The sequence below is a fragment of the Medicago sativa genome, chromosome 4, assembly GCF_051527215.1.
Source record: "Medicago sativa cultivar Bolivia chromosome 4, Bolivia_mono, whole genome shotgun sequence".
Taxonomy (NCBI): domain Eukaryota; kingdom Viridiplantae; phylum Streptophyta; class Magnoliopsida; order Fabales; family Fabaceae; genus Medicago; species Medicago sativa.
The window spans coordinates 74,363,264-74,379,909 of record NC_140752.1 but is presented as its reverse complement, the minus strand read 5'-3'; the positions used below and the strand labels follow the sequence as shown (position 1 = coordinate 74,379,909).

The window sequence follows — 16,646 nt, the reverse complement described above, 5'->3', positions numbered from 1 at the left end:
GTACAAACTGCATTATGAAAGTAAATACAATATTCATTTAGTGAAAAGTTTCACAGATTTTATCAACAATATCAAGAGCTACATCCACGTGCATTAAAAGTTTTTTAAAAAATGAAATGTAGTTTCCAGTCTAGTCAGAGCCCAAAGGCCTGCGAAAACAAAAACAAAAAATACTTATTGCATAGAAATCAAGCATCACAATAATGCACTTATGTAGGGTGGGGTCCTTGTAAAATTTAAATGTATGACAGTAGTGCACTAGTGCAGTGATGTCTTCAATTACAAATTTAAATAAGGTAAATTTGTATATTATTGAATGGTAAAGATGAGATCAGAAGCTCTACAACGAAGGAACGGCAAATGAAAAGTTAAACCAAAGTCAAAAACTCCTAGCAGAGCTCTATGGTTCTTACCAGAGAATAATTCTCCTAACCAATTCCTTACACAAGTCTGAATACCCTTACACACCAGCCTATCCATATATTACCCTCTATATAATAGAATCACATACCTCTTATGAAACCTTACTAACAAACTCACTCTTATGTAATCACCTATGTTATTTATTTATGACTTGCATCATATTGTATAGAACCTATCCTTTTTAGTATTAGCGTATATGAAAACTATACTAAGATCATGATCCTGTTACTTCCTAAATGCAAGAAAGTTGTCATGCATTCCCTGTTCTTCAAAAGAGTATTGTAATTTGCACTGCAGGTCCTCACCTGACATATATGCGTAATTATGTAATTTGAAGAAAAAATCCATCCTCGCTATGTAGGGTATGACCTTTTTGTTGAAGGAGTGTGGGAAGAAGTTCAGTTTCATGTCTTAATTGGACAACTCATTTCTTTGTAAGTCATGGTTTGATTTGATCCAATTCTTATGAAATTCATCTAAATTTTGACTTCTATTTAAGAGCAATGATAGGAACACTGTCTATCTTCACAACAGTAATAGCCCTGGTGTTTCAGGCAGTGGTCTTATTTTCAGAACCAATTTAAGCACTTCCCAAAATAGCAATCAGACCAGATGAAGAAATTACATTCAAGTCAGATCAAAGCACTGCAAATGGATGACAAGCTTATTCCCTTGTTCATCAAACAACCGATATCTCCAATTTTCAAGTTTAGTGTTAAGACAGAAGCTTGGTTTATTCATACCTGTATGTACTATTTATTAATCCATATATATAAATATCATGCTTATGAGAGAAAATATGTCTATGCAATCTACTTTAGGAAGTCTCTAGATTCTAGAGTAGACATGTAAGACGAGAGTTTATTTGAACTTAATGTTCGAAATGGCAAAACTTTTTTTGAAGAATGGAAATGGCAAAACTTGTCACATTATATTCGAAGTTAAAGCAAAGCATTATTATCAAGTTCGAGAAATAGTTGAAAATCTGAGCAAGAATAGGCATCTACAAAATCCAACAATGATACCTCGCGGAAATATCCTGCCAGTATTGCATTGTACATGGCTGTCGTAGGTTCTAAATTCATTTTCTGCAATTCATTAACCATCATGTATGCACGTACAAACTGCATTATGAAAGTAAATACAATATTCATTTAGTGAAAAGTTTCACAGATTTTATCAACAATATCAAGAGCTACATCCACGTGCATTAAAAGTTTTTTAAAAAATGAAATGTAGTTTCCAGTCTAGTCAGAGCCCAAAGGCCTGCGAAAACAAAAACAAAAAATACTTATTGCATAGAAATCAAGCATCACAATAATGCACTTATGTAGGGTGGGGTCCTTGTAAAATTTAAATGTATGACAGTAGTGCACTAGTGCAGTGATGTCTTCAATTACAAATTTAAATAAGGTAAATTTGTATATTATTGAATGGTAAAGATGAGATCAGAAGCTCTACAACGAAGGAACGGCAAATGAAAAGTTAAACCAAAGTCAAAAACTCCTAGCAGAGCTCTATGGTTCTTACCAGAGAATAATTCTCCTAACCAATTCCTTACACAAGTCTGAATACCCTTACACACCAGCCTATCCATATATTACCCTCTATATAATAGAATCACATACCTCTTATGAAACCTTACTAACAAACTCACTCTCCCCCCCCCCCATGGTGCCACTTTTTTCTAGAATATGCATAGATGTCCTATCAGTGCCACCGTCTTATAAACAACCTTGTCCTCAAAAAATGACCTTGTCTTTTGCGAAACTGGAGATACATCAGAGGCAATAAGCATTCATTTTTATTCTCTTGTAAAAGGATAGTAGACTTATCACAAAACATAGGCTACTAACAGGTCAAAACCAGCCCAAATACTAGATACAAACCTCAAGAAGTTAAACTAAATACGGGCTCTGCCCATTAGGTCAAGATTTGGACCTAACTCACGGAACACACTCCTTTCTCTGTCAATCTGTCTTCTTCCTCGCAAGCAGTGTATGCCTCCGTTTGCACCAGTGACAACGACGTCAGACTCGGCCACTCCGAGGTTGTCGTAATGGTGCCTGGAAGCTTCGAGGTTCACAATGGCTTGGTCCGACCCTCTTGCAACTGCAAACTTCCCTCTCCAACATGTTCATTTTCTCATGTCCCTCCCTGTTCACAGAATCTCCTAGACTCAGCGGTTTGGGCGCGGGACTCGTTGTGGTAGGGTCACCACAGGATCTATGCGCATATTGTCTCTCCACCAACATGCTTGGTACCTTTATTTTCCCTGACTTCCTCGATTCGACGCAAGCCTCAAATTCTCTCACTGCCTTTCATCTTGAAATACACATATGGAGGGTTGTCGCCATTGATTATGGCTGTTCCTGCATCTTCTCAGTCTGCTCCACTCGACCCTTAAACTTAACCTTCGTTTTCCCTTCATTCTTCTCCTTGCGATGCACACACCAAACGGTTACTTCTATAGCTACGAAATATGTTAGGAGAATTTGAGCCTCAGACTCATTTCCTCTGGATCTACTTCCTTCTCATTATCAACTTGGACTCTGTTGTTATGATTTGACAGAATTCATCCATTGTTTGTCGCAAGGAGTTCCACTGCGGTGATTCTCACATCCAACATATCCAACCATTCAGTTCAGACATCTCCAGTGTCATGAGCGAGATCGCTATTCCGCTAGCTCCTCTCGATAATCCAGCAGGTCGGGCCATTGATAGAACCCACAAAATCAAATAAGGTAAATATTTATATTATTGAATGATAAACATGAGCTCTACAACGAAGGAACAATAAATGAAAAAACAGAGTCAAAGACTCTTAATAGAGCTTTGTGGCTCCTACCAGAGAATAATTTTCCTAACCAGTTCCTTAGACAAGTCTGAATACCCTCAAACGCCTTATCCGCATATCATTAAATTGCAGAGCATAAAATATTGGGTGATGTCACTTAGCATTCTTTTTGTTGTTTTCATACAAATAGAAATCCATGAGATTAGTCAAGCCTACAAATGCAAGTGGACAGGGTGATGCTAGTGATTCTAAAATATTTCCCGTCGATAACAAAAGGGGTAGTATTGCAAAGTACAAAAAGGGAAAAACCAAAAATTGTCTTGTCACTTGGAGGAGAAAAAAAGGAGACGGGAAAACTACTGCAGACTAGAAATAATAAGTTCTTTTGATAAAATTTAATATAAAATAATAAATAAATTAATTACTGCTTCCAATTGTATAAAAGTTAGTTTCTTGGACTAGTAAGGCAAGTAATGGATGCCTGAAACCCTGAAGCAGGGTTTGAGTGTTCTGTGGGGGCTCTAAAAGGGGAGCACTCATCTTGTTACTATTTTCCTTCTCATGGATTAGTTCATACCAATTATTTCAAAACCACAATATGAGAATGAATGAAGGAGAAAATTATACAAATTTTTTTATAACCACAATATGAGAATGAATGAAGGAGAAAATTATACCTTGTGCATACCACACCAGTACAAAACGATCTTTTCATATGTCGAGGATGAAGGCAAAACTTCCAATACATCGTGCAAATTTTTTATTTTTAAGATCATGTCCTCAACCTTCACATTACCAACTTCATATAAGAAAACAGCAAAGAAAAAAAAAAGTTGTAACATACAACTACTATGGGAAAAGATTAAGCCTTATCAAATGTACCAAAAAAAAACTTGCCGACATCTCTTAACTGTGCTCATACTTCACAAGAAATAAAAATAGTGTCACCGTGTGTTACTATTATATAAGAAGCATTGTTGTCAAATAGAAGCCATGTCGCAGGTTGCAGTGGCAGATATTTTTACAACTGCTATGACAAATTTGTGAAGGATGACAGCGCTATGGAATTTTATGTCGGAAATGGTGGATTTTTTCCCTTCCACAATCAATAATAAGGATAAAAAGTAAGTCATGAACATTAAATTACAAGTTATATAAGAAAATATATACCAATCATTGACAAAATAGGCCACAAGTCTCGTGGAGAAATTCACAAATTTCGGGGTCAATTTCATTCAATTAATAAAACATAGTCGATAATTTGTTTAAACAAATTGAATTCTTCTCTACATTTTTTGATTTGGCTAGTAAGAGAACCTCTTGCAACTACACTTCATCCTTTTCCAGCATGCGTACTATTTGGAGATACAGAGCAGTGTATCTCCCAACACTTTCAGTAAATAGTTCTACAAAATAATAAAGTCGATAAAAAAAGCAATATAACTTTTATGTTGGCCTATTAAGCTATCATGTCTAAAGGGAATATTATCTACCTAGGCACCTGTGCCTTGATTTAGTATCACTTTTTTGCAGGCAGTCAAAAAAGGGAAAAATCAACTTTGAAATATTTAAAATACATATATTATAAAACTTGTTTTGAGATGGGAAATGTTAATTTTTGGTTTTGAATCGTGTACAGTGGATAGGCATATTTGAAATTCTTCAAAATCTTTAGATTTGTACAAATTTTGTGATTTACAAGAAAGCAAACTTTAGACAGGCAGAATTGCCTCCCAGTATCACATATCATTAAGGGTGTTTGTTTACCATCAGCATTCATGAGAAGTTCCTCACCGCTAAATTTGGAATGCTAAGTGCATAACTAGCAATGAAGTTTGAAATATTATCTGCATCGTAATCTGCATCACATAAGAATTTGTCAGTAATATGCACTGAGGGAACAAAATTATAGAAGGTAATACTTAGGCCTTCTGGAGGATAACAGGTTTATACCATCCATTAATACTCCAGATAAACATGTTATAAAGAATTAGAAGAACCTAAGTTAGTGCACTAACTATCACAATAAAGCGTTGGAATAAGAATATAAGACATTCATTGCCAACTTATTCAGCAATGCTACAAAATAGTTTTAGAGTCTTAATTTATAGCAGACTCCGCTTGGCAGTTAGACTTAGAATTGAACACAGGATATGGAACATATTGATTTTCCTCTAAGTTAAAAATCAATTAATTTTTGGCTACGGAATATATTGGTTTAGAGAATGTGTTGCAAGCATAGTTCTTAAGATAATTACCTTTGCGAAGATTCTAAGCTTTGAAAACAGAAACTTATAAGTTTTACCGTTTTATAATGTAGACTATACAATAGAACAAAAATTGCATGTAAAAGTTCTATGTAATAACGTTATTTCCAAATCTAGACTGACGGAAAATACATTATAAACATAAAGGAGAGAATTTTAGGGATAAAAGAAAGACATAAAAATGTTTTTTTTTTTTTTTTCAAAAACAGAGCAGTTTACCACCTCTATAACCATCTACAGAGTAGCTTAAATAAGAAAACAATATCACAAACATACCACGTACTGTCAAATCCAAAAGTAAATTCTCCGCATCTGATTCCAGCAGTAGCCTTCCTAAGAATTGGAATATATTTGACATAGATTTTGCCGATGTATGCTTCTCCATGTCTATATTTTTCAACACGTCCAAAATGCGACCACTTTTACAAAGAGCTAATAAGTAACTTTCTGCAATAAGATTGAATACATCTAAGTTTCCAGAATAATTTTGTTCATAATTACCACATGCAGTGATTTGTAAACTCCAAAGCCCAGCACAATAATTTCTATTACTGAAGAGCGTGATGCCAGCAACGTACTTGGAATACAATTTAGTATGAATTCTGTTTTCTTATCATGTTTCTAATAAAGCCAAGGCATCAAGTAAAAGTAGAAGGGGAAAAAATAAAAATTAATTGCACTACAATGCCATAGAACTTTTGTATCTGATGTATTTATCTAACCACATTGAACATCTCACTAGCATTCCCAATAGTACATCAAATGAAAACCATCATGTATGGGTGCACAAAAAAATATAGGAACCCATGGAATGGTCACATGTTAATAATGATACTGCTAAAACTATGCAGTGGATGTTCGTACATAGGTTCAATGAAACAAAAATCATAAAAATGAATTGACGTGAAAAACAGATTCGCCTACCTCGTAGAGCAGAAGTGTCTTTACTCTCTTCAAAAGCAATGTATTGACATATATCCCGGATCTTTTCTTCGTTGTTAACCCTTATCCACAACAACATTTCATAGTAACCCAATCGTGAAATTGAACTGGGATTACAAGCTTTGATAAAATCATTAAAAAGTTGAAATTCTTGAACAAGGCCCATGTCAATTATATACTCAAGAATTGGCCGACAAGTTTTCTCTTCTAGCTGAAACCCGTTTTCGCTCATTGATTTTAAAAGGTGATAAGTCTTACTCATTTCTTCTGTAGAAACGTTTTCATCATCAGTCTCCCTAGCCTTCTTTATGCACGATTGGATCGACTCATTGTACTCTTTCAGACCTAGTTCTGGACTCAAGCAGTCAAGCACATAATCCGAAGCAGTTGTTCCTAGATTTCTCGTAACCATTTTGAATATCCTATCAGCTTGTACCCTACGAGTGTCTTCAAACATTAGTTTCCTCTCACGTGCTTTCCCATTCCCTAACGAAGCAAAATTATGAGAATCTAGCACCTCTGGTATGCTCCTCACTTTTTCTTCAGCGTCAACTTCGTCATAACCAAGCTTCTTTACCCTATGAGCTTTGCCTACAGAGAGAAACAGCAATAACTAACATAAAATAACAACAAAAACCGAAAACACATTCGAACACTCGACTCTCCTCATCATGCCACAGTAAAAAAAACAAGGCTTCCAGTCTCACAGTGAATTTAACAAACACTTGCCAAGCAATATATCAGATAAATCCTCTGCAACAAAAGGTAAACAAAAACCCATTAACACAAAAACATCAACAACGGATGCAAAACTAAGCAAAAATGAAAAAGTGGGTAGGGATAAAAATTGAAACTTTATGTGTTTTATGTACCTTGGGGAGAAGGGTTGAAAATAGAATCTAAATGGAGTTTTTGGATTTGTTGATATGAAAGTGAGGAAAAGTTTTTTGTGGGATTGTTGTGTAAATGTGAACGGAAATAAGAGCCGAGTGTACATAGTTTTCTGGCAGTAAGGATGCGCATCTTAACTTTGCAACCAAGTTAAGTTGAAGATGATGATGATGATGAACTCGTTCTGAGAATGCGATTTTGTAGGAATAGGTCAACCCAACTTCAAGGTATATGTAGCCTCGAGACAGTTAACTTGTGCCCCAAGATATTCATAAATACTCATAATTATGTCTTAATAAAAAAAAAAATTAACTTTTCTTTTTAAAATAACGAAGGTCCGGGGTTCGAACCCTCTCCACCACAAAAAAAAAAAAAAAAAAACCTAAACAGTATGTACTAGACGGCACAACACAAGATAAACTTTTATAGTATTGGATAATTTTTTATCTTATACGATTTTTTGTGGACAAAAAGTTATTTTTGTATTTTAGATACTCCCTCCGTTTCAAAATGAGTGTCGCTTTAGCCAAAAAAAATTTGTTTCAAAATGAATGTCACTTTCAGTTTCCAATGCAATAATAACTTTTTCTTTTCAATTGTACCCTCCAATTAATACTCTGCACACTACTTCCAAAATATTACTTTTAAAACTAACCAATAGTTAATAAGGATAATTTGGTAAAATAACCATTCTCTTTCTTTTAATCATTACATTTCTTAATATGTGTGTAAACACCTAAAACGACACTCATTTTGAAACGGATGGAGTAATTTGTACGTGGGACAAAAAGTTGTGATGTTGTTTAGTGAGGACAAAGGTTTATGTTTTTGTCTTGTCATTTGCCTCCTGTTTGTCATGTCCCAAAAACAATTTTACAAATCAAACATTGTACAACTAGAGTTGTAATGTCATGTCCTTTATTTTTTAGTAGATCAAACACACGTAGTTTTTAAGGGAATCAATTATGTTAATTCTAGTTTGGTCGAAAGGTAAGTAAAGTCTGAAAAAAAAAGATTTTGGGATGATTTTCTCATTAACTCAATTATATTTATACTATATATAAAGAGGATAAGGGATTTTTAGATGACTTTTTCATTTTCCAAATTATATCCTTAAACAAACTTTTTTATAATAATTTTTTTAATAATGTTGATTGTGTTTTTTAAGAGGCATATAATATTGTTTATGGTTGGCGTCAATAAAAAAGATAATAATTTATATTATATTTGTTATATTTTCTGTGTCATTGAAATAAATAAACATCGTGGTTTATTGAGTTTGTTATAATTTGAAAGTTACAAGCATTTATAATAATACTTTTATATGGATATGTGTATTTGTTCGCAGTTTCATCTTTTTTGTTTTTAGCGACTTTGAATTCGTATTTGATTGATGTACTTTATCAATTTAAATGAATGAATATCGTTTATTTTTGTAAAAAAAAACTATATTTATACTTTTAATCAAAATCAAATTTTATAAAAAAACATCATTCATAATTTACAAACGTTAGCAAAATAAAATGGTAGAAAGACGGTCACACTACTAATGAAATTATAAAATTTCTATTTTCGATACATTATCAAATATCAAAAGACATATGTTAACATTTTCCTTTTTATAAATACGAATAGTTAAAGCTAACAGAATAAAAAAAAAACAACAATAAATTTCTAGGCACTAGACTACGCTACATTAAAAAAAAAAAAAAGAGTTATTAGTGAGGTCAATAGTAAATTTGTTTAGAGGTGTTGGGTTGGAGAATTAGAGTGTTTATTAAATAATATCATTAACTTGCTCAAAAAAATAATAATATCATTAACAATTATAGACGTGTGGCCAACTTAAATAATAAAATCTTGAATGCTCACTAGATATGTCAAAATCAGAATGAAAATTTCAAAAAGCTACACTTTGTAGTTTTTGCAAAATTATGGTAAATCATCATGATTCTGATATATTCACAGTGATTTCATATATCAAGACATACACTAATTTCTATTTAATATTTCTTACTTAAGCCTCAACCGAATATTGAGACTGACCCGTGAGCAACTAGTTTCATATGACAAAAATGATTGATCTAATCATTATGTATTAATGAATCCATCCATCCATCATGCAATACATGTATGACGTAGATTAGTTTTACCCATAAAAGAAGAAAAGAAAAATCAACAAACTTGTAAAGGACACATTTCATATTCCAAAACCATCACAAGAGAAAAAGACAAACGAAAAAAGCAAAAGCAAAAGCAAAAATAATTGTTCACTTCTTCTTGATATTATTCTTCTTCATCATTCATCCTCTATCTTTGAATATCCATCAACACTAACCAATCAACCACCGTAGATGGCGCGGCCCGCGCAGGAACCCCGCATCAACTGCTGCACCTGCTGCACTAGCTTCATCACCAGCACAGGCCTCACCATCCTCTTCCTGTGGCTCACACTCCGAACTCAACAACCAAAATGCTTCATTCAATCACTCTACCTTCCTTCTCTCAACAAAACACTCACTTCAACCAATCACAAACACTCTAACAACAACAACAACACTATCATCTTCAACCTCAAACTCGCAAACCAAAACGAAGACAAAGGTGTCTACTATGACGCCATTCGTCTTACATTTGCTCTCTTCCTCGACGTCAACACCACGCGTCCACTGGCCAACTCCACTCTCGATGGTTTCTACCAAGGACATGGTAAAAACGCTGAGAAATGGGGTTCTGCCGAGGCACGTGGTGGTGGAGTGAACCGTACAGTGCAAGGAAGTGTTTTCTTAAGGGTGGAGTTTGTCACACGCGTTAAGTATAAGATTCTGTTTGTATATACTAAACGACACCGTTTGTCTGGAGGGGCAAATGTGGAACTTAATGTCAGTTCAGGTCAGAAGGTGAATCCTAAAGGGATCAGGCTTGGTAATGCTCCAGTTCGGGTCGGGTCTGAAGCTGCCCCGTTTCGCGGGTTCTGGATTGCTCTTTCTGGAACTTTTGTTTCTCTCTTGGTTCTTAGTGCTTTTACTTGACTTGACTACTGTGCTTTATTTTAATTTTTTAATAATTTTGTTATTTTTTTATTTTTTTTCGATGTATTTTAATCGATTGATTGAAATCAAGTGATTAATGAGCTCTGGTTAAAGACAGATCATAAGAAGAATCTGAGATTGAATTTTGGTTGGAACAATCTTGAACCAGACATATAGCCGAACTCCATATTACCACGATTCCTTCTTTTACAAACCGGTGGGTTAAGAAAGAAAAATTCAATAAGATGGTGCATAACTTGCATGCTTGAATTTCATAGAGTAATCCTATATGTTATGATTACATGTAGATTATTATGCTGATAAAGAAAACAAGAAAAACAAAAAAGGCTATAATATTTTACAACTACTAGTTCTAATTGGATTCACCTAGGGGAGCTACCATGTTGAAGTTTAACAAGAGAATGATAAGCTCCATTTCTTCCAAGTGAAATCAATTCATTATGTGAACCTTGTTCCACAACTTTCCCATTTTTAATCACAGCAATGGAGTTTGAATTCTGTATTGTTGATAGCCTATGTGCCACTGCTATACATGTTCTTCCAACCATTATTTTCTCAAGTGCTTCTTGGACTAAAACCTCCGATGCACTATCAAGTGCACTTGTAGCTTCATCCAGAAGAAGAATCGCTGGATTCTTTAGTATAGCCCTTGCTAAGGCTATTCTTTGTTTCTGTCCTCCGGATAGCTGAACTCCTCTTTCTCCACAGTGTGTTTCATACCCTTCATTCATTCCACTGCCAAGACAAACACCAATAACACAAATAAAATGTTAGTACTAAGATGAAAGAAGAAGAAAAAATGATTCAAGAAGAAAAATTTTGTTTTTATTTTTGTACCTTATGAATTCATGAGCATTAGCAACGGTAGCAGCCCTTCTTATCTCAGATTCAGTCGCGTTTTCTTTTCCATATGCGATGTTTTCCCGAATGGTTCCACTAAAAAGGGTTGGTTCCTGGCTCACTAAAGCGATATGTGACCTCAACATTCTTAAGTTATAGGTCTTAATGTCTTGTTCATCTATGCATACCATTCCCTTGATTGGATCATAAAACCTTTCAATCAGACCAATGATAGTGGATTTACCGCAACCACTGTGCCCTACAAGTGCCACCGTTCGTCCAGCCTCAACTTTGAGATTCAGACCCTGGAATACCATTTGCTCAGGTCTAGAGGGATAAGCAAAGAATACATTTTTAAGCTCCACCCTGCCCCTTATTTTCCTTTTTTTATCTGATCCCCATAAGGTTTCAGGATCAATCTCACTTTTCCTGTCTAGGATAGCGAAAACCGATCCAACTGCATTGCTTCCTTTAGATATGTCAGAAGTCATGCTTCCAGCTTCTGCAATGATGTATGCAGTGAAGAGCAATATTAAAAATGCTTGGAAGAGTTGTGTCGGTTCTATGAGACCTTTTATTAGGAGACTCCCACCATACCAATATGCCAATGCTGTTGATGAAGTGTTGAAAAATTGTGAGCTGAAAAGACCGAAACCTGAAATCCAGGACTGCCTAATACTCTCCTGTTTAGGTCCTGTCATTGTAGCTTTGAAGAGTGCCAACATTCTTTTCTGAGAACTGAATGCAGTTATGGTTCTATGGTTTATAACAGCTTCACTTGCAAGTTGGCTTCCTTCCCGTTGCGCTTTACGGGTTTTTTCCGCCATAGTCTTCATCAAAACACTTCTTGCATAAAAGCTTCCAATGACTAATGGTTGTACTGCAATCATCACAAGAGAAAGCCTCCATGTGAGCACAAGTCCTACAGTGTAAGCAAAGATGGATCCAAAGATTGCTTGAGCCAGAAGAGACATCCGGTCGCCAACGAGTGAACGGACCAAGTTGGCTTCAGAGGCTAATCTTGCACAAATGGCTGCACTTGTGTTGTCTTCATGATCAAACCATCCTATCTCAAAACTCATCAATTTTTCTAGTATTTTCTCTCGTATTCTTTTTGTTAACTTCTCTCCCATCACTGCAAAATTGTAGTGTTGGAGAATACTAGTGAAAAAGTTAAAAACACCAATTCCTAAGAAAACGAGAGCTAGGACTCTAGCTTTAGACTTCATCTTAGAGGTATCAGGTTCAAAATAAACAGATATGAGTAATCCAACACAGTACGCATTTATAGGTTGTACTGCTCCTGAGCCTATTGCTCCCAATATTCCCAACACTCCTCTTCCCCACTCGGGCGCATTCATTTTCAGCAAGCGCCACTGCGAAGGAGCTGGATGGTTTGATCTTTTCAAATCATCTTCATAACTATCATCATCATGATCATACTGGATGGAATATGAGTAAGGTGTGCCGATGGAAAATCCCTGGCTGAAGGGATACAACATTGGAGTGCCCGGTGTGCTTGATTTGAAACTCATTCCTGGACTTTGTGGAACGCTCATCCTGTGAGAGCTCTTTCCTTCTAATTGAAGATTGGAATGCTTGATTTCATCATTCTGAGTTGTTACTTGTTGCAACTTGACCATACGAGCGTACTCTCCGCCTTCCCCACCATTGATTTCCATGAGCACATTATGACTACCTGTTTCAATCACTTTCCCGGCTTGAAGCACTGCAATAGTGTCGGCTGTTCTTATTGTGGATAGGCGATGAGCAATAATGATTGTTGTTCTTCCTTTTGAAGCTTGATCGATCGCTGCCTGTACCACTCTTTCGGATTGAGAATCCAGTGCACTTGTTGCTTCATCAAGCAGGAGAACCTTTGGATCCCTAAGTAAAGCTCTAGCTATGGCGATTCGCTGCTTCTGTCCACCAGACAATTGAAATCCAAACTGTCCAACCTATAGGAAAATCATAGTAGCTTTCAATAATAAGGCTCAAGTCAAAGCGGCTTAATTTGGATGTAGATTAGGATACAAGTTATTTTGGATGTAGATTAAAAAATTGACTCCAATTAAAACAAGTTTATATAATAGTCTTTTTTTTTCAACTTACTTGAGTTTCATATCCATCTGGTAATTTGACAATGAAATCATGTGCATTTGCTGATTTAGCTGCACTTATCACACTTTCCATTGAAGCACCTTCTTTTCCAAACAATATATTCTCTTTTATGGATGTGGCAAAAAGAACAGGCTCTTGATTCACTAAGCCAAGGTTAGATCTCAACCATTTCAATTGAAGTCTATTAATCTTGTGACCATCCAATAATATTTCTCCCTCAACAGGGTCATAAAACCTTTCAAGCAGTGCAATTATAGTGGATTTTCCTGAACCACTACCCCCAACAAGACCTATCCTCTTACCTGCTGGAATAATGAGATTGAATTCCTGCAAGACTGGTGAATCTGGCCTAGATGGATAACAGAAGTATATGTCTTTAAATTCAATTTCTCCTCTTACATGTGATAAAGCCTTTCCTTTCTTCTCTTCGGAATCTATAGCTGGCACCCTATCAATCATTTCGTAAAGGCGAGTGACCGCGGAACTTGCCTCCATGATGGCAGTTAAATTTGGAAGTGCACTTAAAATGCTCCTGAAAAATTCATCAAAGTTAAACATATTATTTTTGCTCTTAACCCTCCGGTCTTGTTACAACCACGTTTTGAAGGTAAACATAATAGTATAACATGTAATATTGAAAAAGTGAATATAAAACTAGAATATAAGTAATGATAAAATCACTTACAGTCCTCCCATTAGGATGTTAAAGCCAGCTACAAATACATGACCGCCTTTCTCTCCTTTATCGGATATCAAAAAAGTTCCAACCCATGCTTGAAAACCCCAACTTACATAAATAACTCCCATACTTCCTAACATCAACCCTTTTGCAAAACCTTGCTTTATTCCAAACTCCATAGTTTTTTCAAGTGCAGTGCTAAATCTTTTTAGCGTTTGATTCTCCCCAACGTAAGAGAAAACAGTTCTTATTGAAGATATTGCTTGCTCAGCAATCCCACCAGCAACACCATAAGACTCTATCATTTTCATTGTGACATCCAACATGATCTTCCCGAATACAAGGGCCGGGACAATGAACATGATGGAGAGTGGTATGGCTGCCAATGCAAGTCTCCATGAAAGTACAAATGCAAAGATGTGGCAGAAAAAGAATGTTGACATGTAAGTCAAGCAGTCTGGTATCTACAATCAACCAAAAAGTAAAAATCAATAAAGCAAAAAGATAAAGAATTTTACTTGATCATATTGTGAAATTATAAAACTAATTAGATTCCAAAATACAACTGAAGGTTAGATTTATTGGTCCTTCCAAACAAATGCATATATACCAACAAAGATCGACAATAACTTGGATGGTTTACACCATTCAAATATATGGTTAAATATGTTCAGTGTATAGTTAATAAAAGTTACAAGGTGTCACAACTTATTAACCATATATTTAACGTAATCAACCTCGATTTTGAACGTCATCAATCATGATTTTCAAGTGTTCAAATATATACATGATATATGTTATACCATCCAAATTATGTTCAAATATACACAATTTTTAGGATTTCGGGAAGTTTGTGGCAAACCTTCTCACACAAGGCAGATTGGACTGTATTTGCATCTGAGGAGATGAGTGAGACTACTTGGTATGTTGTTGAAGAACCAGCAGTTTGTATGTCAAAGAAACCAACTTCTTGTCTTAAAACTGATTTTAGGTATTCCACTCTCATTCTAGAAGCCTGTCTCTCGGCTGTTCTATTCCAACATATTCCTTCTGTAGTAGCCATTATCATCAAATTGTTAACAATCAAGAAAACTAGTTAATTTATTTTCAAAATGCTAGCCATGCTGTTTGCATTAATTCAAAGTTGAGTTGAGTTCTACAAGGAAGGAAATTGAGCTGAGCAATGAAGTGTGCAACTTACCAATAAAAGCTGAAATACCAACTCCAATTGCAACACATAATAGCTTCAATGCAAACTGAAAAAAGGAAATTAAAATGTTATATCAAAAACTGTTGAGTAATCATGTCCGAAAAATAAAATCATGACATAAATAAAGTTTCATGACTCTTTAGACATAAATGGTAAAAGAGTAGTAATTTTATTGAACAAGCTTACCTTGTTCACATCATGTTGATTTAAACGGCTATTCTTATCTCCATAAGCATTGATCACATCACTAAGAATGTACATCATGAGAGGATTCTGCAGACCATCACCAAGGCTTCCTAGAGTCCCAAAGAACATCAACAATTTATCGAATCCATCTGCGTACCGAAACATGCTATTGCTCCCCATTTCCCCTATAGACTCTCTCCCTTTGGAGAGATACCTTTTTTCAGAAAAGGTTCGCTAAGCTTGATCAACAATCTCAGTATAAAAAACAACTTAGAAAGACTTATATAAACTTATTAAGATGCTCTTAGACAAGTAGAAAAATCAGCAGCCAGCATGTGACTCTTACTATTGTCTTTTTACAAACAAAGCCGTTCTTAATATATATACTACTATATTGAAGATTCATGAATTGACATTCCTAAGATATTGTTCAACTTGAACTTTGTTTGTGTGACATAATAATATGCTGTTTTAATTTGTTTGTTATTGTGGTTATGTTCTTCTTAGTTACTTAGTTCGGCAAATTATTCCATTTGGTCACTTTTTAATTTGTTTTATACAAATCTAAATACCTGCAAAGAATCATTCACCTGTTATCATCTTTGGTGATGGATGAGATTTATAATGTAACCAATTGGACTTAGTCATGTACAATTGACCACTTAATAAGGCAATTATTTGATATTTCTTAGGCATGTTTGTTGGAAGTGTCTTCCTACCTTTGCATTGTTATGTAGGGTCATTGTGACATAAGAGGTGCAAATTTTGTACTTCACTCGTATCATTCTTGCCAAAATCTACAAAGATATTACTCCCTCCCTCCCGGTTTAATTGACCTACTTTGGTTTTTCACACAGATTAAGAAAAGTGTATAAATAAAGGGGAAAGTGGAATATATTGTATTGGAAATGATAAAAGTAGTATTATTTAGTGTTATATTGTATTGGGAATGATGAAAGTTGTATTGAAAATTGAAATAAGTCAGTTATTTTGGGACACTTTTTTTTAAAAAATAGGTCAGTTATTCCAGGACGGAGGGAGTATCAATTATTCAATCAGATATATTATATAGTATGTATATAAAATATTATGAAAGTACATACTTTGTTCTAGGCTGATCCAATTGTCTCTACTTTTGTGCCATTTGTAACGAAGGAATATAATCTTGTCACATCAAAATATGCTGCCGTCCTTCCTAGAAAGGTTATATTAGTCGTATGTTTTTTTGACTGTTATT

At 35.0% G+C, this 16,646-nt stretch overlaps 3 protein-coding genes across 3 annotated transcripts; 1 reads left to right on the top strand and 2 right to left on the bottom strand.

Moving 5' to 3' along the window:
* Positions 1-1,280: 1,280 nt before the first annotated feature.
* On the bottom strand, positions 1,281-7,015 carry LOC146931810 (pentatricopeptide repeat-containing protein At4g04790, mitochondrial-like). The gene is made up of 5 exons (XM_085703399.1): positions 6,412-7,015; positions 5,764-5,934; positions 5,015-5,079; positions 3,898-4,005; positions 1,281-1,547 (listed from the first exon to the last, which is right to left on the bottom strand). Exons 1-5 carry the CDS (start codon positions 6,884-6,886, stop codon positions 1,365-1,367), a joined length of 1,002 nt encoding a protein of 333 aa, XP_085559525.1. The 5' UTR covers positions 6,887-7,015; the 3' UTR covers positions 1,281-1,364.
* Positions 7,016-9,523: 2,508 nt separating this feature from the next.
* On the top strand, positions 9,524-10,510 carry LOC146931809 (protein NDR1-like). The gene has a single exon (XM_085703378.1). The coding sequence runs from the start codon at positions 9,675-9,677 to the stop codon at positions 10,350-10,352; it is 678 nt and encodes a 225-aa protein (XP_085559504.1). The 5' UTR covers positions 9,524-9,674; the 3' UTR covers positions 10,353-10,510.
* An 85-nt stretch (positions 10,511-10,595) lies between these two features.
* Positions 10,596-16,001, bottom strand: LOC146931808 (putative multidrug resistance protein). The gene is made up of 7 exons (XM_085703377.1): positions 15,410-16,001; positions 15,215-15,269; positions 14,876-15,063; positions 14,020-14,477; positions 13,326-13,866; positions 11,211-13,171; positions 10,596-11,108 (listed from the first exon to the last, which is right to left on the bottom strand). The coding sequence occupies exons 1-7, from the start codon at positions 15,587-15,589 to the stop codon at positions 10,736-10,738; spliced, it is 3,756 nt and encodes a 1,251-aa protein (XP_085559503.1). The 5' UTR covers positions 15,590-16,001; the 3' UTR covers positions 10,596-10,735.
* Between the last annotated feature and the right edge of the window lie 645 nt (positions 16,002-16,646).

Bases quoted from the DNA above. Each gene is read 5' to 3' on its own strand.
- LOC146931809 (XM_085703378.1), top strand. From the start codon at position 9,675: ATGGCGCGGCCCGCGCAGGAACCCCGCATCAACTGCTGCACCTGCTGC.
- LOC146931808 (XM_085703377.1), bottom strand. From the start codon at position 15,589: ATGGGGAGCAATAGCATGTTTCGGTACGCAGATGGATTCGATAAATTG. The intron at 14,478-14,875 runs GTTTGCCACAAA...GGTTGATTGTAG, and splicing joins AATCTGCCTTGTGTGAGAAG to ATACCAGACTGCTTGACTTA. The intron at 13,172-13,325 runs GTAAGTTGAAAA...ATTTTCCTATAG, and splicing joins CAGATGGATATGAAACTCAA to GTTGGACAGTTTGGATTTCA.
- LOC146931810 (XM_085703399.1), bottom strand. From the start codon at position 6,886: ATGTTTGAAGACACTCGTAGGGTACAAGCTGATAGGATATTCAAAATG. The intron at 5,080-5,763 runs GTATGTTTGTGA...TATGTGATGCAG, and splicing joins TTTGGATTTGACAGTACGTG to ATTACGATGCAGATAATATT. The intron at 1,548-3,897 runs GTATAATTTTCT...TTCATAATGCAG, and splicing joins ACTGGTGTGGTATGCACAAG to TTTGTACGTGCATACATGAT.